The 21,712-nt window shown below is 36.7% G+C and overlaps 1 protein-coding gene across 2 annotated transcripts; it reads right to left on the reverse strand.

The window, feature by feature from the left end:
* Nucleotides 1-2,532: 2,532 nt before the first annotated feature.
* LOC106872366 (peroxiredoxin-5, mitochondrial) lies at nucleotides 2,533-21,433 on the reverse strand. Of its 2 annotated transcripts, none has more exons than XM_014919338.3 (6): nucleotides 21,283-21,433; nucleotides 12,205-12,339; nucleotides 7,800-7,931; nucleotides 6,441-6,479; nucleotides 5,285-5,340; nucleotides 2,533-2,865 (listed from the first exon to the last, which is right to left on the reverse strand). In XM_014919338.3, the coding sequence occupies exons 1-6, from the start codon at nucleotides 21,295-21,297 to the stop codon at nucleotides 2,760-2,762; spliced, it is 483 nt and encodes a 160-aa protein (XP_014774824.1). In that variant the 5' UTR covers nucleotides 21,298-21,433; the 3' UTR covers nucleotides 2,533-2,759. The 2 variants fall into 2 exon arrangements, with proteins under 2 accessions (XP_014774824.1, XP_014774823.1); XM_014919337.3 differs by lacking the exon at nucleotides 21,283-21,433 and adding an exon at nucleotides 20,012-20,657.
* Between the last annotated feature and the right edge of the window lie 279 nt (nucleotides 21,434-21,712).

Genomic DNA, 21,712 nt, shown 5'->3' on the forward strand with positions numbered 1-21,712 from the left:
ATGTCCCTTTTCTCATGTCATATCCTTGTCTTCTTGACTTCATCTCATGTCTTGCTAACTTATGCACTTATGCTAGAACTTTGAATTCATTCTTGGTCAGCATATATCCCCCTTATTACATTTTCTCTTTTCTCCATGTATCCCTTTCACTCCCTGCTGTTCTTTGTCATACACTCCCTCTGTTATCTCCTGCTTACATACCTTTCTCTTATAGGACTCCTCTATTCATTCTCTCTAATATACAGTTGTGCCTAACAATATTAAGTATTGTAGGCTGTAATTGAAAGTCTTTACTGGAAAGACATGGATTTCTCAAGCTGCAATAAAGGTAACCCATCCAGGAGAGCAGTACCTCGAAACTGACTCGTTGATAAAACACAACCATTCTATATTCTGAAGAGGTTTTAATGAGGGTATCTAACTAGCAAAATAATGCCAAAATCATGAAAATATCTAACTCAATTTAAAATCCTGATTGCATATACAAAACTAACTCTATACTAGTGTTGTGAATGTTTAGTGGGGTTAGGTGGAGACCTGGCCAAGAATGCCTTGACCATCAAAAAATTGCATATATTCTTTCAGGTGTAGAAAACAGACTTCAAGTGCTATTTTTATTGGGGAAAAGAGAGAAAAACCCTTCAGTACTGCAACTGTCATTGTGGATACATTGAAAGGTATGTCTGAGATTATAGAGACACTAGAACAAAGGTAGACAGATCTGTGCTGCATGCGAGCAAAACTCATCAAGCAAAAAATGTCCACTTTTCCATTCTTGCTTGGGTGAGACAGAATTTTAAGCAGAGTTTCTACAGCCACGTGCCTTTCCCATTTCCAAGCAAGGTAATATTTTCCTATTTGCCAGACTAGAAATGAATAACACTGCTTGTGTGATGAGGTTGAGACGTACGTACACACACACACCAGTAAAAGATATTTGCCCAAAGTGTCATGCAGTGAGATTGAACCTGAGCTAATATAGTTAGAAGCAAACTTCTTGATCACACAGCCATATCCTTACTTAGTACAAATTCTTCTGAGTAGATAACAATACTGGTTTAGGCAGCATAGGTTTACTGGCGACTGAAAAATTAGAAGTGACGGGGCAATGTAAAATATTTTAAACTAAGTGTTGGTAAAGCATCAGCAAGAACTGTTGTCACTGAATATGTATTACAGTTCTTTTGAGAACTTCCAGTGAACCAATTTGATAACAAACGACAGGATTGTCTTGTCTGTGAATTCAATGGGAAGGTTGGGCAGCACCAAGATGGTAGATATGGTTTGAGAAATGAGGTTTTTAGAGTTTTGTAATGCAAACAGTCTAACACAAACTTCAGAAAAACCAACCAGTCACTCGGTCACCTTCTAATCAGGTAAAGGTTTAAGTCTCAGGTTTCATTCTCCCCAGAAAACATGATTGTTGGTTGTAAATATTTTTTCTTCTGTGAATAGTGTAACACTCAGTACCAATGATTAGTGACCTCAGGGTAAGTGCTGGTTGGACTGAGAAAGAGAGCATAGAAATTGAAACAAATTTCTTATAAACAGAGGTTGAGAGAAATTCTAGGTGATGTATAAGGAATTGGAGGTTCTACACGACAACCTGTTGAAAGCTACAAATTAAATCTGTGACTGGAGCAAGGTTCAAGCCTGACTATGGTAATGTGGTGTCTAAATATTAATGTAGATCCATAAAAGATAAAAGGCAGGCCTAAAAAGAGCAATATCAAATAGTTAAAAGAGAAGCTTTACAAGTTGGGAAAGAAGAGGCAAGTGTTGTGTATAAGAGTGGGAGATAATTTGGTGGGTGACAACTGTAGTGTGAGTGGAGAGAACAGTATAAATGGATGACAGATTGATAACAAGTGAAATAGTTTTAGGGATTAAGAAAAATAAGTGGTTTCAACTAAGAGCAGTAGTTAGAGAAATAGATTATAGTAGAACTGGACTTGAGCCCTTCCATGACTATTGTCGTTAAGGTGGAAAGCTGGCAGGGTTGTTAACATAGCAGGCAAAATGCTTAGCAACATTTTGTCTGTCTTTATGTTCTGAATTCAAATTCAGCCGAAGTTGACTTTGCCTTTCATCCTTCCAGGGACAATAAAATAAGTACCAAATCATCATCATCTAATGTCCACTTTTTCCATACTTACAGGGCAAGCATATGTCAAAAACAGAGCAGATGGTTCCTTTTATAACTCTTAATTTTCATTTAGGTTAATGTTTGGAAATTTTCATGTGGACGACTCTAAAACAGGAAATTTGTACCAGAGAACCAAGGGGGTTCTCAGTCGGTTTTATCCATTTTGATACTAACCTAAGAAAATAAGCAATTGACTGATTGTACAACTTTGCAGGCTGTGTGCGAAGGCTTACTGTAGAGTTATCAATTAAGAGAGCCCATTGAAAGTTAAGCACTCTCATTATCATGCATTTTTATTTGTAGAATTGTTCATCATAAATATGGTGATCTGAGTACAAAATTCATAAAAGAAATACTTCAACAAATTATGGAAGAAAAATACAAAAAATATTTTATCCCTTTTATTTGTACAAATATTAGAAATTAACTTCAGAATAAAATCTTTTTAAAACTAACTCTACAAAACAGTTTTTTAATGTGACAAACATTTCCCAGTCAGTGGCCAAAATACAAAACACTTCACTGAGACTGGTTTGGTTTAAAATTTTTTTTTTTTTTTTTGCTATGTTTAGGTAGTTAGTTCATATCTCACATTTTCTCTTGAAAAGAATCTTTAAATTTCACTCATCAGTTTATTGGCTGCACTGCAAGTTAATTCTATTCCACTAGGCTCTACAAGTAGGTGCTTGACAATACCATTCTCAACAACCATGGCATACCTGCAAAAACAGAAATTAATATACACAAAAAAACTGGGGTTGATTCATTTGACTGAAATTTCTTTAAGGTGGTGCCCCAACATGGCCACAGTCTAATGATGGTGTAAAAATAAAGAAAAGGGTGTGTATATAAATTCATCTTCATTATGATCTTTGTGTATGTGTGCAAAAGAAAGATCACAGTACTCAGTAAATGAATGAAATTAGAATATGTAACATACAGGGACATCAAAGAGAGGCACCTTGTTCAAAGATCGTGAGAAAAACCAGAAAAGAGAAACAGTCAGCAGCTAAGTTACTATCACGGATGGTTTATATTTGTGGGTAGCACTAAGGCTTACAAATAAAAGAATGAATCTGAGTCTCGAGATAACTACAAAGGAAAGGGCTATCTTACACCTCTCACTCAAGTCCAGAAAATACTTCCGCAACATTGAACCTGGTCTCATGTTTTCAAATGAAGAAGTCACAATAGTCATCATCATTTAACATCTATTTTTCATGCTGGCATGGGTTGGACAATTTGACTGGATCCTGTAAGTCACAAGGCTGCCTTGTGCTCCATGTCAGTTTTGGCATGGTTTCTAAGCTAGATACTCTTCCCAGCCAAGCACTTTACAGTGTGTATTGGGTGCAATTGGCCCTAGTGGGGTTGCCAAATAACTTGCAAGACAGGAAGGGAGACAAGGGAAAAGCCCTTTCAACTAAGTGAGAGGAGTATTTGAGAGGGTAGAGAGGTGATTTTAGGCCAGGGGCAAGCAGAGCTGTCTTGCTACAGAGATATATGGCTACTCCAGGGGTGGATGGAGTATCCAGGAAAAAAGTTAAGATGGTAGTGATAGGGTGCAAGAACAAAACCCTCAAGAGGGTAGATAAGGTGAAAATGGTTACAAGAATGTGGAAGGAGAGTACCAGATGGTTAAAGATGGGGGTAGAGGTGAATGTAGTGATTGATGAACAGGAATTGAGGTATGACTTGATAAGAAATATCAGTATGGGCATCTAGAACAGACTTAATTGTTACAGTTTTGAGAGCTCTGAAAAATAAGCTGCTCCAAATCATACTGATGGACAGCTATAGAGTTTAAGAATACACAACTTCTTTAGGTTGTACTTAAAGTAATGAAGCCTGAAGAAGCTCAGCCACACAATAACAGTTGTTGATACCAAAATTTCTGGAATTATAAGGTATCTTGATAATGTAATCAGATACACAAGGATAGATGGGTCTGTGTCAGCATGAGTGGAATGTAACAGCAACATTTTTACATCTGGTTTTATAAGTTGGCATAGGTGGGTGGGACTGACTGGTTTCAACACAGCACTTGCAGCCCTTTATCTTTGTGAGGGCCCTGCATCTTGAACTAAGACTTCTCAATTTCTGTACATTTTTGGTTGCCTACTTTTCCAGATTCTTTCTTGCATGGTTTAACACTTTTTCACTCATCATTCTTCATGTCCATCACATACTTGTACCAATACAGCCCTGTTTTGCACACTACAGCTGATACATCTAAGGCCTAGTTTTTCTCTTAGGTATTTGTGCTCTAACATTCATGCAAATTAACATTGTACATCAGCAGGGCATGACTATCTCACCTCTTTCCAGCTTTCGTATATCCTCTATAAGCTGTGCTGATGTCTTGTGATATTGAAATATTGCACTACAAATACAAGCACCATACAACCTATCCTCAGTCAGAGAAAGAAGCCCTTTGATGCCAACATAGGTAATATTTCCCCATTGATCTTGCTCAAGCTACTATACTTTTGTAACTACTACTTCCACTGCTGATTAGATCCCTGAGGCAATAGAAGCTGCCTACTGCTCCAAATAAACCTTCTGTACATTTGAAAGGCATTATTACTGCTACTACTGTGCATCATCCTATTATCTCTGAGGGATCCCACTTAAAACCTTTGTGTGCCCATTGTTTGCACAGGGTACACATCACACTGGTACATGTAATGCTTTGTTTTCCATTATATTAATTAAAGACCTTCATCTTTGCTGAACAGATAATTAAGCTTCTTGATTCTAGATCCTGCTATCATAACTAGATTATCAGCAAACAGGAATTCCCATAAACTACTCTATTATTATAAAAAATAGAGACGAGGAACTGAAAACTGGACAATTACCAGCATACTAAATTCTCACTGAACTCATTACCCTCAGTTTACTAACAGCAGTCCTATACATGGCTTGCACAAAAGCACACAAACTATTCTTCTTTGACTGCCACAAAATGGTGTATGATCTGACAGGCCTTTTCTAAATCAATGTGTGTCAGGTATAATAGTTTGTCCTGGAGTGAACATTGGTAGAATAAAAAGAGATGTGTGGTGGTGTGTTACAAGGAAAGGAAATGAGACTATTTTTAGATGAAGCTTTCACAGGTTTATGCTATAGACTTACCGCTTTGATCGAACATTTCCTAGCACTGCTGAGAGGTCGATCTCAAGACCAAGAGCCTAAAATGTAATAAGAAGAATAATAAGAATGATGACTATGAATATTTATTTACTAAACACAAGGCCAGTTTTATTGTGGAGGGATGAAAAACTGATCTGCCACATTAATCTTACTGCTTTTTCTTTAGTTCAATGTTAAATGTTTATTATATTAGCTCAAGATAAAAAATTTATACCAGAGAGCAACAAGTACACAATTGGTATGTATTTTATCAGTTCTGGCAGAAGACAAAGCTGACCAGCATGCTGAGAGATGATAGTAAATTCTAGAAGGTTTTCAGTGTTCAAACTGTTAATATTTCAATTTCAATTTTAATATTATTACTTGGACAAATAACCTATATAGATATAAAACTTCAGATTTATAGTAGACAAAAAGTGAGATGCTAAAACTTGTCTTTCTAAAAATGAAACTTCTAATAAAATATGGAACTCATATTTTTTGCCAAAGAAGATGGCAAATTTTCAAGAGGGTGGAAATGTAACCAACTGAGCTATTTTACTGGAACTAACTTTCATTGATACTAAAAAGATGAAAGATCTAAGCACAAATATTTGAGGCAGTTATAAATAGAGTGAATTACAGTGGGGCAGTTTCATAGTACTTTCATTGAGCTATGAACACACAAGTGTGACTTCGAGCAAAACAGTTAACTCTTAATGGCCTGGTCAACTTAGTTACAGACAGGTTAATATGGGGATGATACAAGCACTATTTCTGATCAGCTGCAGAACTGAATTCAGCGATAATTTTAAGTATAGCTTGGAGAGAAATAAAGAGACTATCTGTTAGTGATGTTTGCTGCTTACAAATAAAGTAGGTTTCATAGATGAAGTTAAATGCTCAACAAATCAAGCACCAAGAAGAATGGATATGAAGAGAGAACTGCAATGAAATATAGACAGGATATTTTGTGAAAGCAATGTATTAACTCCCATCCTTAAGGATTCCAACTGTTAATCACCATCATTTCAATAATAGTGTATATAGTAACTCATGAGAGACAAAATCATGAACTTGATGAAAATGAAGACAAAAAAAAAAAACACTAAGAAGGTAACACTGACAAAAAAAAAAAAAAACTAAAAATGAAATTTACCTTTGTAAATTCTGCTTGTATGTCTGCCAACATTCGTATCTGAAATTTTAAAAACATGTTGAATAATAGACCAAATATAATGATTATAGATAAGGAAAAGCAAAGCTACTTATCAACCCATCATGCCCATTTAATTCTAAGATTGTAAAGAAAGAAGAAAAACAAAGAAAATACAATCCCTTAAAATTTGAAATAGAAAGAATTTGGAGCATATGAACAGTAAAGGTTGTACCTATAATAATTGGTGCATTAGGAACAAAGATATAGACAAATGGCTGAAGGAGATTGAAATAGAATGTCCAGTAAAGCTCCTACAGAGAGTTTGTCTCTTAGGGACAGTAAGGATTATCAGGTGGGTTCTAAGCACATGAAAGACTGTTGAAAACTTATGGATACCTAAGGTTACATGTAGTAACCTGCTACCCACATAAATCCTACCAGGAATAAGAATGAATCTGAGCTAAAGCAAAATAATTCCCTATCATCATCACCATCATTTAATGCCCATTTTCCATACAAGCAGGGTTGGATGGTTTGACTGAAAACTAGTAAGCTGGGGAGCTGCACCAGGTTCCACTCTGATCTGGCATGGTTTCTATGGCTGGATGCCCTTCCTAATGCCAACCACTCCAAGAGTGTACTGGGTTTTTTTACATGCCACTGGCATAAGTGCCACTTGTATAGCATCAATCATGACAATGATCTCATTTGGCTTGACAAGTCTTTTCAAGCATAGTAGATTGCCAAAGGCCTTGATCACTTGTCACTGCCCACGGCATGTAAAAGGTGCCAGTTACACGACACTGGCATCAGCATGACTACGATTTCACTTGGCTTGATGGGTCTTCTCAAGCATGGCATACCACCAAAGGTCTCGGTAACTTGTCATTGCCTCTGTGAGGTTCAACATTCGAAGATCATGCTTCACCACCACGTCCCATGTCTTCCTGGGTCTACCTCTTCTACAGGTTCCCTCCACTGGGATCATCTTCACACAGCTGTCCTCATCCTTACGCATCACATGACCATCTATATTAGCACAAAATCAAACTTGTGTGAGGCTGATATTGGTGATTAAATCAATCCTTTATACTATTCATTTAGTTTATTCAACCTTAAAGCATATGAAAGTAAATCTGACATTGGCAGTACTAACCATTGTTACATTGGTATAAGGCTCAAAAACTTTTAAGTTCCTGAAACTTACCACAAAATTGGAAACCCCAGTCCAGTGAAGCCTCCCAAAAGATGGTGTGATATCATAACCTATATCTGGAAATGATTATACTATTTTAAAGAAAAAAATATGTAACTATTGTCTTACTCCAGATGCCATTCCAAGTAGAATCAAAGGCTCACCTTTCCTGTTGCATTATGGGCTTCACCCCAAGCTTTCATAACAAATGGATCATTGACTGCCACGCAGTTGATAGACACAATCCCTTTCTTCTTGAGTTCATTATGTTTTTCAATATAACCAGGTAAATGAGACTGCAAAATCAAAAGTATATGTTATTTTACATGTATCACTATATGTTAGCTAAAGATTTTTCAGATCATAAAAACTATATAAGCTATCATTAATTCAGCAATAAAGCAGTTGGCCATAGTTGATTATTTTGTGGCTAAAGGGTGAAAAACTGACATCCCAACCACCAGTGCTGCACTGTATCATTTGCAAAGAAACCTAATTATTAACGGCTCAACCAAGCGAGCTACTAATATGTATAATATAGGGCTTACAGTAGTATTTCAGGAAGATTTGGATGCACTTCTTGCAGGTTGAGTGACTATGTAGAGGCTTCCTTGCAAGGAACATATGTAGCCTGTACTATATCTATCTATTAATATACACACACACACACACACACATGAATGTATGTGCACATGTATGTGTGGGAGGGGATGTAGGTATAAAGATTAAGATATATATATATATATATTCCTTGTTTGTTGAGTTCACAGGACTTCAACATCCTCATGCATGCTGGTGTGCAGCATTGAGAGTGATCAGCTTAAATACTTAGGGCACTTACTTTAGGATCTTCCAAATCAATCACCATTTTTGCCATGTGTCCTATGTAAACTTTGGATGTACAAGAGAAGAGATATAGTGGGATCATAGGAAAGCTGCAGGACAAGGCCACCACATGTAGCAGATGTACAAAAATAATTAATGGGAAGAACACCTATAAAAATAAATTTTTTCAAATACTCAGAGGGCTTCTTGGAAGATTTGTGAATGCTGGAAAGATATGAGGTGAGAAGGTTCCATTGGACATAGATGTTGGTTAGTGAGCATGAGCGACAAATTACTAATGAACTAGGTGAAATATTTGGTATAAGAAGAATCAGATGTAATTTATTTCATCAACTCTGAAAAGGTGAAAGGTAAAGGTGATCTCAGCAGCATTTGAACTTAGAATGGAAAGAGCCAGGACAAACAGCCCAAGGTATTTTGTGATACCCTAATGAATCTGCCAATTCACTACCTTCGACATATCTAATAATAATCCTTTTGAATAATAACAATAATCCTTTCTAATAATAATAATAATAATAATAATAAAGGCACAACGTCTGAAATTTTGGAGGAGAGGGCTGGTCAATTTCATCAACTGCAGTGCTCAACTGGTACTTATTTCATTGATCCCAAAAGTTAATATGTTTTTATCATAAATCATATTAAATAGTACATATTTGCAGAGATAGCAAGAAATATGTGCTTTGAATCTCATCAAAACGTTTAGCATATTTTGAATGAATTATTCTTAATAAATGTATACTATGCCCCTGGACTGGCTCATGTGCGGACGACACATGAAATCTTTCGAGCGGGATCGTTGCCAGTGACCCTGGACTGGCTCATGCGCGGGCGACACATGAATCTTTCAAGCGGGATCGTTGCCAGTGCCCCTGGGCCGGCTCTTGTGCGGGTGACACATGAGGTTTTTCGAGCGAGATCGTTGCCGGTGCCCCTGGGCTGGCTCGTGTGTGGGCGACACATGGAATGTTTCGGGCGGGATCGTTGCCAGTGCCCCTGGACTGGCTCATGTGCGGGCGACACATGAAATCTTCCGAGCGGGATTATTGCCGGTGCCCCTGGGCTGGCTCTTATGCGGGTGACACATGAGGTTTTTCGAGCGAGATCGTTGCCAGTGCCCCTGGACTGGCTCTTGTGCTGGTGACACATGAAATTTCTTCGAGCGAGATCGTTGCCGGTGCCCCTGGGCTGGCTCTTGTGTGGGTGACACATGAAATGCCTTGAGCGGGACGGGATCGTTGCCAGTGCCCTTGGACTGGCTCATGTGCGGGCGACACATGAAGTCTTTCGAGCAGGATCGTTGCCAGTGCCCCTGGATTGGCTTATGTGTGGGCGACACATGAAATCTTCCGAGCGGGATTGTTGCCGGTGCCCGTGGGCTGGCTCTTATGCGGGTGACACATGAGGTTTTTCGAGCGAGATCGTTGCCAGTGCCCCTGGACTGGCTCTTGTGCTGGTGACACATGAAATTTCTTCGAGCGAGATCGTTGCCGGTGCCCCTGAACTGGCTCTTGTGTGGGGTTCTTGGATTTTCGAGCGGGATCATTGCTGGTGCCCCTGGGCTGGCTCATGTGCGGGTGACACATGAGGTTTCTCGAGCGAGATGAGCGTGGCCTTTGCCAGTACCGCCTGACTGGCCTTCGTGCGGGTGACACGTAAAAGCACCCACTACACTCTCTGAGTGGTTGGCTTTTAGGAAGGGCATCCAGCTGTAGAAACACTGCCAAATCACATTGGAGCCTGGTGTAGCCATCTGGTTTCACCAGTCCCCAGTCAAATTGTCCAACCCATGCTAGCATGGAAAGTGGACGTTAAACGACGACGACAATACGTACAGACATATATATATATATATATATATATATATACCGCCTGACTGGCCTTGTAGGGTTTTCGAGCGAGATCGTTGCCAGTGCCCCTGGACTGGCTCTTATGCGGGTGGCACATAAAAGACACCATTTCGAGCGTGGCCGTTTTCGTGCGGGTGACACGTAAAAGCACCCACTACACTCTCTGAGTGGTTGGCGTTAGGAAGGGCATCCAGCTGTAGAAACTCTGCCAAATTAGATTGGAGCCTGGTGTTGCCATCCGGTTTCACCAGTCCTCAGTCAAATCGTCCAACCCATGCTAGCATGGAAGGTGGACGTTAAACGACGATGATGATGATGATGCTGATGATGATGATATGTGTATTAAAGTGTGTACATAGACCACTATTTTTCTGGTTTGCTGATCTAGACCCTACCTTAGTTCCCATAGGATTAAGCAGCATGATATTTCATTAAATGCCTGAAATGATTTGTTAATAAGATAATAATTTTCTGGACTATGAATTTAATCTTCAGAGTGTGTATTTACATTTGCATCTGTTCTAGGTTCTGAATGGTTTGATTCACTTTCACACAAAGAATCTTCTTTCTGAGTATGCATAAGGTCCAGACACGATTCAACAACTCTTATATTTTATTATTCAACCTTTATTGGAAAATTAAAAGGTAGTCATTTTCTTATCAAGTAAACCACTGTGGGTATTAGGTAACATATTTTTGGGTACAAACAGGATTCAAAATAGGAACTTTCATTTCTAAATCAAAAGTAGTTATGTGCTTTTAGCCAAGTGACTAAGGATATTATTACTCTTAGTTTAGAAATACAGTCTCCTAGTTTGAATCCACTCATCAACCATATAAATATCCTGGGATAAACAATAATAACAAGTGCAATTGTGAATATTGTAAATGTATAGATAAGATTAATTGCTCATATGATAATTACTCTCTTGAACAGGATCCTAATCTCAGCCTTATTTACTGGTAAAATGCATGTGCGGGATTAAAATCTAGGCCAAAAGTCATCAAACACCACAAATATTCAAGTACTTTAACACTTCACATTAAGAGCGACACTTCTTCCTTATGCGATCCAAAATTAGTTTTATTTACAGATGAAACATCAGATCAAACAATGTAAGGTTTGAATCACAGAACTATACTTAATCAAAATCAGTTATAGTGCTATTAGTTACATGCAAACTACTACACTGTATCTGTGATACTAGATGCTTAATGACAACAATTTGCTGCATAATTTTCTCTATTACTGACTTCATCAGGTGTATATGAAGATCAAGATTTTCAATGAAATATCTTGTGACAGTTGTAACATTCATGTCTTTCCTAACAATAACAAAATAGCAAAAGGCTTGGCTGTTAATTGGAAATGGAAATAACACTACAGATATAGCTCTTCACTTAAAAGCTTATAGCAGGCAAGGACACATCACACATACACCCTAGCAACAATTTTATTTTGCAAATATAAACAAAATTGAGTCCATAAATGTTGTCTGGGAGTGAAATCAGTTTTCTAAACAACTTGACACAAAGTTCTGACATTAAAGGTTGCAAGGTTCAGTGGTTCCTTAAGTATTTTCAATTGATTTAGTATATAGGGCACTAAGAGCACTGTAAACACCATATGAGCAGCAACTGGTGCACTAACAATGGCAATGATTAGTCAAAGAGTGGAGACAAAATATGGAGAATAACATTCAGCCAACTGGAACAAGTAGAGTTAGGTATATTGCACAGAGGCACTAGTAAGAGTTAAACTTGAAGCCAGTCAGCAGTCAAGTATTTTAATCTTGGAGCCAATTTACCCCATATTACATACATCCTTTAAGCTATCAGATCTCTAGAAAATAAACAAGAAGCAACTTACTTCTGAACAAGTAGGAGTAAATGCACCTGGTACACCAAAAATAACATGCTTTCCACTACCAAACAGTTCGCTAGAATTCAGTTTGGTGTTAGGGTTGTGTTCAAAGAGACTGGCACTGGGGATAGCATCACCAACCTATAATGAAGAAGAAAACAGTACAAATATACATACACACACATGAATATGTGAATATATACCAACAGTAACTTTTTTTCAGTTTTAATAATTTCATTATTGTGTATAAATTGTACTTTAATGGTAGCATATATGGTGTTCTTATAGAGATGTAAAGTTACAAGTTATATTCATTGTCGTTTTTTTATTATTCATTTGCAGGCAATTATCAGTCCAAATGACAATTTTCTCACAAACTACTTGCTGTATAATGATATTTATGAGAGTGCTAAGTTTTGTAGAGTGATCAATGATAAATTTCAGAGAGATTTCTAAATCTCTCACCCTGTTAGAGATTTAGAAATCACAAAATGAAGGTATTTCGGGGTTAGTTGTTTTTCACAAATTTAATGAAGAGAGCAGCATTTTTAAAACTCTTCTAGGCTGGAAAAGTGGATAAAATTTATGTGTTTTAATGTTCGTAATTTGAATTATTTGCAAGGCTAAAGTTGTAAGGAAAAGGAACTGCATGAGAATCCATTGCTTAGAAAGTATTGGGAAATATTTCAGTGAGACAATATGAATTAAGAGAAATGAATAGAGAGAAGGAATGGTAGGCAAATATTCAGAGTGATACTAACAAAAGGCTTGCTTCTCAGATAGATACCTTTTTTTTTTAATGTGCTCTAGAATATGTGTGGAGGACAGATATAGTTTTCTAGTGTTAAGCAAATCTGCCTATTGTATGAACTTAGTAACTGCTCAAGACTGATATATTTTTCTGGCTCTGAAGAGTAAGTCCATCCTTTGTGAAGCAGACTTGGTTTTTAGGAAGAATATGTGGTAAAGTGGGTTACTCTGAAGATTGTGAAAATATTGTAAGCTCTAGCATCTGTAGGAACAAGATACTTTTAGCTCTATAACAAAGATAATTCATTGTTGTGAATTTGTTCATTTTTTTTTTCTTTTTTGTGAAGGGTGTTGATGAATGAAATAAGTCCCTATAGCAGTACATTTAAAAAAATAATCTGACAAATCTAGCTAAAAGCTATGTTTAATAAGTAGTTATTAGATAAAGATTTAGTAGTAAACTAAATATTTATAAAGCAATATTTAGTTGTAAACACCATAGGAACACATTTGTTACATACAGAACAAAGACAAGTCTAAAAGGGTTTCATAAATTTGCTATGCAGTAGACAAATTATTCATTTTTCTTACAAAAATTAGTTATACCCTTCTGAAATTAGGCCATTTTTGCTACCTTTACAGTTTGATTAATGATAACTAAAATACACAATATATCACATAATTTAGTGGCAAAAGAGACTGCGAGCGTTAAACTAATACATCTGTTTGTTGTCTACATCACCTGTCTTCGTCTTTTTTTTTTTTGTGAATTCTCCCCTATATACATATATATATATTATTATATGTATTTATTTTCTCCAAGTAAAAAATATCTCGGATAAAATAAATTGGTTAATAGGTACCGGGGTAGCAAAGATCACAAAATAACCGTGGTGTAACTCCTGTTTATGAGGTAGAAACTCCTTGATATTTTGGGTATTTGAGTATATATAAATTTAAAGAATGGAGTAAACGCATATTATAACTGCATACTTTTATTCCGACATATGTTTCGAAGAATTACAATTCTACACTCTGAATTTTCCTTCCCCTTTTTTTCTTTTTTCTTTTCTCTTCTTCACTTCTTGTCCAACGGACTATCTGGTAGCGTCCTATTCTCTAACGGTTTTTTCAAATGAATTACGTTATAACCTTCTCTAACTATAGTTCTCATATTCGATTATAATGTCTTACATTTAAGCTGGTTCTCATACTTTTCCCTGAGGAGAAGTTTACATTTTTAACATCACCGATTCCTATGGATCGCATAAATTGTAATTCTTCGAAACATATGTCGGAATAAAAGTATGCAGTTATAATATGCGTTTACTCCATTCTTTAAATTTATATATATATATATATATATATTCTTTTTACTTGTTTGTTATTTGACTGTGGCCATGATGGAGCACCCTCTTTCGAACAAATCAACCCCAGGACTTATTCTTTGTAAGCCTAGTACTTATTCTATCGGCCTCTTTTGTCGAACCACTACGTTATTGGGACGTAAACACCAACATCAGTGTCAAGCGATGGTGGTGGGAGGGGGGGGGGGACAAACACAGACACACAAATATATATATACGACGACTTCTTTCAGTTTCCGTCTACCAAATCCACTCACAAGGCTTTGGTCGGCCCGAAGCTATAGTAGAAGACACCTGCCCAAGGTGTCATGTAGTGGGGCTGAACCTGGAACCAGGTGGTTGGGAAGCAGCCACTCCTAACATGAAATGAATTTTCTTATGGGAAAAAATTATATATTAGGCCTCACCGAGGTAATGACTTGTGACCGTGACCTTTGGAAATATGCTGTGCGTGAGAAGACCCGGCAGGCCAAGTGAGACCAAAATCCAAGGCCTTTGCCAGGGATGTAGCCAGCCCACTTACGCGTAACATTCATTTATTGGACACTAAACTCGGCTTGCGAAGACCTGTTGGGGCAAGCGAAAGCGAACTCATGATGGCACCTGTACCAGTGGAACACTAAGAGCACCGTCTGAGCGTGATCGTTGCCAGAGCAGCTGTCTGGCTTCCGTGCCGGTGGCATGTAAATAGCACCAGCGTGATCGTTACCAACGTCACCTTCCTGGCACTTGTGCCAGTGGCACGCAAAAAGACATTCGAGCGAGATCGTTGCCAGTGCCGATGGACTGGCTCCTGTGCGGGTGGCATGTGAGATGCACCATTTTGAATGTGGCCCTCGTGCCAGTGGCATGTGGGGGAACCCACTACACTCTCAGAGTGGTTGGCGTTGGGAGGGGCATCCAGCTATGGAGGCTCTGCCAAGTCGGATTGGAGCCTGGTGTCGCCTCCTGGTCCGCCGGTCCTCGGTCAAATCGTCCAGCCCATGCTGGCATGGGGAGCGGACGTTGAACAACGACGATGATGATGAACATATATATGTATAGATATGTGTGCGTCTTTGTGTTTCTGTTTGGTGTGTTTATGTCCCCTGTAACTTAGCGGTTCGGTGATGGAGGCTGATAGACTAAGTACTAAGCTTTCAGAAAATACATCATTGGGTCGATTTGTTCAACTAAAACCCAACAAGATAGTGCTCCAGCATGGCTGCAGTCAAATGACTGAAACAAGCAAAAGAATAAATATTCATGAGGAAGCACATAAATGCAAAATAAGGTGGAAAAAAATAGTACTCAATTACTAAAGGTAGAACAATATGCTTTTATTTAAACTGCAAAATTATCACAGAACTGTTACTCAGAGTTTCACATTCCCATTTGTTGAACAGCTGTTATAAATACTGAATTAAAATTGTGATGGTACATGTAATATAATATGATATGATATCATATAATTCAGTTCAACGAATAAACATTTAAATTTAATTGGGTGACTCACTTTCAAAACAGAACTGAGTGGTTTTTGTTACCAGTTGGGTGGGTGATGGATATGAAAGTTAGCAGCAAATTATAAACACATTATGATTAGATCTAAAAAAACAATGGGCAGAAGGATGTATATTGAGAAAATAATTAATAATTAAACTGAATGAATAGGATCGCAAGATGGATGTTTGAAAGGTGAAATCATAAAATATAAAAGTTGGGTGTTTGAAAGCCCACTTCTCACCTGGGGAGGGGGGGGCGTCTGCCACAAGTAGTTTCAGGCAAATTTCTACTGCATCACCTGCTAAGCCACAGTGTTGCTGGAATGTATGCAACATTCATCATCATCATTGTTTAACGTCCACTTTCCATGCTAGCATGGGTTAGACGATTTGACTGAGGACTGGCGAACCAGATGGCTCCAATCACTCCGAGAGTGTGGTGGGTGCTTTTGCGTGCCACCCGCACGAGGGCCAGTCAGGCGGTGCTGGCGGCAGCCATGCTCGGGATGGTGTTTTTTTGCGTGCCACCTGCACAGGAGCCGGTCCAGCAGCACTGGCAACGTCCACGCTCAAATGGTGTTGTGTGTTCTTTTCTGTTGTTGAGAGTGTGCAAACTCTTCCACGTATTGTATGTACTGTGTCAGTTTCTTTCCTTTTTCTACAAAGTGGTCATGCAGTCTTTTGTTATATTACTGTTTGTGTTGTGTGTTATGTGTGTCTCCGGCTGGTGTTAATTTATTTCAATGGATATCTGGCTCCTGTGCAGGTGGCACGTAAAGTACACCATTTTGAGCGTGACCGTTGCCAGTACCGCCTGACTGGCCTTCGTGTCGGTGGCACATAAAAGCACCCACTACACTTTCGGAGTGGTTGGCATTAGGAAGGGCATCCAGCAGTAGAAACTCTGCCAAATCAGATTGCAGCCTGGTGTAGCCATCTGGTTCACCAGTCCTCAGTCGAATCGTCCAACCCATGCTAGCATGGAAAGCGGACGTTAAACGATGATGATGATGATGATGATTATATATATATTGTATATAATTTTTCCCCAGAAGATAGGGTGACATGGATTGCATCTTCTAGCAGGTCGATGGATAATGTACAAATTCCCTTGATTGATTGCTAAACTTTACAGTTACCACATCTAAATGGATCAAGTTATTTAAGAGAAGCTAGAAATACGAATTGCACCTGTACGGTTGGTATTTCCTAAAGTCTACTAATTAGCCATGTACAGTTTTCATTTGACTTCAAAACCAAAGGTTAAATGGAGGTAAATGGAAATCGTGAAGTTCGCATTTTCCTAGAACATTCAGAAGTGAAGTGAAACAAAGTTATCAAGTGGTCGAGAGATGTGCTAAAACAACAGCTAAACAGCCCTTAAATCACTCGCATTTTTTTTTTGTATAATCGTATGAACTCCCCAGTGTAGAACGTAAATTCACAAAAATTTGTTGAAAATTCCAAAGAATAAAAACGTTATGAGGAGTTATATGAGGTGCTTAACCCATTAAGTCCCACTGTCCTACAAATAGGACACTAAATGAAAACATTAAATAAGCTATATCACAGTGTCTCAGTGTCCTATTTCTTGGACACTGAGTGTTTCAATTTCTACTTGAAGTAAAGGAGTTTTGATAATTAATTTTTTCATTCTAATCTATTTTCAACCATCTGTAAAAATTTAAAAGTAATATTCAGAAATTTAAGTACTCTGAGACTTAACGGGTTAATGCAGAATTCCGCCACAGCTACTGCCAGAAATCGAAACCGATTCGCAATTTCAAGTTGTCCTCTTACTCGATTATAATCTAAAACGAAGTATTTAATCAGAAAGTAAACTACAGAAAATGGTTTGAGCTTTTTGATTTAGAAAATTCCTGTTTGTTTACGTTTAAATACAGCTAAGGTCAAATCAACTTATCGGCATGACCATATATTTCAAAACAGTTTTATTGTTTTGTGAATTTTATAGAATTTCGCTGATAAACATCATTGACTAGTTGTCATTATTCTCGTCTTCTACAAAAACGATGCTTTATTGCATCTAATTCGATGGTTTGCTACATATTCCGATTCCCCATTCAACCATAAAACTTTGCTCGGAAAACAAAAACAATTTATTTTTTTTTTACATAAATAATGCCTGAAATATTTTTACATGGATATTTATATAATTGAAAGAAACACACAAATATAAACAACGCTTGAAAATGCAAGGTCATGCCGGTTATACAATGTAAACAGACGACCGGTTCATCGACATGTTGGCCCGGCATGATACGTGGTGGTCAATATCAAATATATTTCGAAACTAAGTCGGTACCGTCCTTGAGAAAAAGTACAAACAATGCAACATCGATTTCCAATTTAATTTTTATACGACTCATCAATTTAACAATAAATATTTCTGATAATAATTAACTTAAGGTCTGATTCATGCATGCACACACACACATTAGACAAGTCCAAATTGGTGTCCTGCATATTTTGAAATAACATCTTGCAGAAATACAGTTTGGGGAGTGCAAATTACCTAATATTGAGGGTTCAATCAAAGTCTGATAAAGAAAAAAAGGGGAAAATATTAAACCCACAGAAAATGGTGGGAATATACTCGAAGCAGAAGAATAATCCGAAACTCCAACGAAAATTATTTTTTAAAAATGTCATCAATATAATCGTAATCTGTATCATTTTCCACAAAGTTATCAAATTCGGTGGGCGGGTGGGGTCTATAATTTGTAGTTTATGATATATATATATATATATATATATATATATATATATATATATATATATATATATAAAACATGTGCATACATATGTATTTATGTTGAATTATATATAGGGGCAATTTAACATTAAACTGAAGGATTTCATTAGAAATATCCAAATTCGGTGGGAACACACTTGTGTAGGTATGTCAATTTATTCGATCAATACATGTTTATTAAACTTCTACAAGAATGTTGACTGATTTCGAAGGAGTCATTCAATATGTATCGTCTCTATCTTAGAGTAACATAAGACCTACGAAGCCCTTTTTTGGGCACATAGTTTCATTTACATATGCATATATATAAAACTATTTTCACGTTTAATGTACAAACTAAATAAATCAATTTTGAAAAATTAATAATATATATATATATATACATGTATATATGCACGCGCACACACACACACACAGGTTTGAGAGAACTCAAAACATGAAGGTCTATTATGAATATTTTATTACGTGTTATATATGTAATACAATTTGTATATACTATTATGAATATATGTGTGAATGTATTAATGTATTTTAACCGGCAAACAATTACAAAAATGCCTCAAGGGCCGAGAGTTACCTGCATTAGTGCTTATCAAATATAAACGCTCTCTCACAAATTATATATATATATATATATACATATACATATATATATATATATACAGAAAGAAAAGGATAAAGAGACCAATGGCAAAGTTAGAATTATATTTTATGTATATATAATATAATTCTAACTTTGCCATTGGTCTCTTTACCCTTTTCTTTCTTTACACACGCTAATACACGACCTATGTTATATTCCCCACCCATGTTGCTACAACGACAGGGGCAAAACTAGTCGGTATACAGCACTTACTCGGTATTACCTGTATCTTTAGGGCTTGGTTGACTCCAATACCTTTCCTAACATTTATATATATACATACAGGGTGTCCACAAAGTCTGGGTACATGGGGATTAACACATACTTCAAGAAATTATTATTTCTTATATTTTGTTATGATTTTATTTACTCCATGTACCCACATGGGGATTAACACATGCTTTAATAAATTATTATTTCTTATATTTAATTGTTTATGTTATAATTTTATTTACTCAGTGTACCCAGACTTTGTACACACCCTGTATATATGTATCGGTCAATTGTTCATTAGTCAGAAACAAAAAGCACATGCTAAAAGAAATTTATGTTTTTATATAACACATACAACACCGACATAACATTGAATAATGTGATAAAGTTAAAAAGGAAAATATAATTTTCCCCCCTCAACAATCAAACTATCTTTTAAAATCAGTCACCTAAGTTGGTTGGAAAGAGGTTAGTGTTGATAAACATCCACGTACAAATATATTCCTTCTAATTTTGATATCACCAAAGACAAACCATTTTTCTTTTAATAAAACTCACAAAACAAAAAATTCCGACTAACCTTGAGCGCAGCTCGGACCGGATTCGATGTCGATAGTCTCCGTGATCCATTTATATAAGAACTTTTACAACGGATAACAGCAGAAATACGACTGCACGCCATTTTATAAAAGAAGTACAAACACACTTGACAATGGAAAAGCTAAATGTTTCCAACTGTAGTTTTGTTTAGTGCGTTCTTAGCGGGAACTGTTGTCACATTTGGTTTGACCAGAAACTCGATTGAAACTGACTCGCACAGCTTGGTAATCAGCTGTTCTTAAGTGTTAAATAGGACACACTTCTACTTGAAAGGCACCGCTTTCTTCGTATCAGTGTGCAGAACATAAATAAATGTGTGTGCGCGTGTGCGTGTGCATATGAAAGAAAAGAAATGTAAAAAGGAATTTATATTTGATTTGTGGCTAACAAGTGATGTAGATAAATATTCGCACACACATACGGAGAGTGAGAGATTTTGAATGTCTTTTTCTCATATCATAATACACATTTTAAATAGCTTATACATTTCTTCAATAAAATTATATACATATAGTAAACACTTCTATCACTAGTATATATATATATATATATTATGATTGACCGTTGACTGAACACTATTCAATTTTTTTTCTCCGTGTTTTTCTCCTTGTCTCCGTATTCTTTCTGTTGAAGAGCGTAGCTCGAAACGTCAAAGACTTTCCGTATTCCCGAGCGTCATACTAATATATACTTTTGTTATTTACACCACCTGTCCTCGTCTGTTGTTATTATTTGTATATTCTCCCATATATATATATATATATATATATATATATATTATACATATTATATTATGTCCTTGCCCTACCCCTCGTTTTATATAACTATATTTTTTTACATAACTACATCTTTTCATGTTCTGTAAAACTTTTTGTAGCATATTTTATACAGATGAATCAGCCCTGGTGGCAAAATAAATGAAAATTATCATTAACTGCATATTATTGAATACCTTTTTCTTTTGGTTTGCATATATTTACGTAATTCTGTCTATACTATATATATCTATATCTCTATATATATATAGCAAGAGAAAGTGATATCCGTGAAGAACCATTATAGCCATTTAAAAACAATAAAAAACTGCTATATTAATTTTTCATTTATCTCCTAATATTCATCGTCCCATTGATTTTATAGGAACCTGGCAGGCGTGAAGTGGATTCGATCCACTTTACCCATATTTGAATACAATTTCGTAAATACGTGCACAAACATATATATATCAATAAATACATGAGCTTTACTTACCTTTATGGCACCCATCGTATTTTGGCTAATTTGCTTTTCTCTCACGAATGTGGAACTGAAGAAAACATAACTCCTGGCAGAAAAGTGCAAAACGAAGAGATAAAATCAGAGCGTACCTTTACAGGCTCTATCAACCAGAAACGTTATTTTTGGTACCTCAGACGTAGCAACTTCCGATTATGAAGGATGGGACCAGTGACAGACAATTCTCAGGGTCTTGATCCAAAACTTTAGTGTTCCAGTTTCCAGATGAATATATACTCTTGAGAAAGGTATTAACACTATCGATGTCTATTTTCCACTCAGTTATATTTGATGTTTCAAACTTGAGTGAAGAAATATCCAATATTTTCTATTCTTTTTTGTGAACCCAACAATTTAGGGACTCTAAGGTTCGCACTCTGTTGTCATTTTCAGGTAATCGTTTTGT

This window comes from Octopus bimaculoides, chromosome 3 (genome assembly GCF_046866305.1).
Source record: "Octopus bimaculoides isolate indiv1 chromosome 3, ASM4686630v1, whole genome shotgun sequence".
In the NCBI taxonomy this organism is placed as follows: Eukaryota; Metazoa; Mollusca; class Cephalopoda; order Octopoda; family Octopodidae; genus Octopus; species Octopus bimaculoides.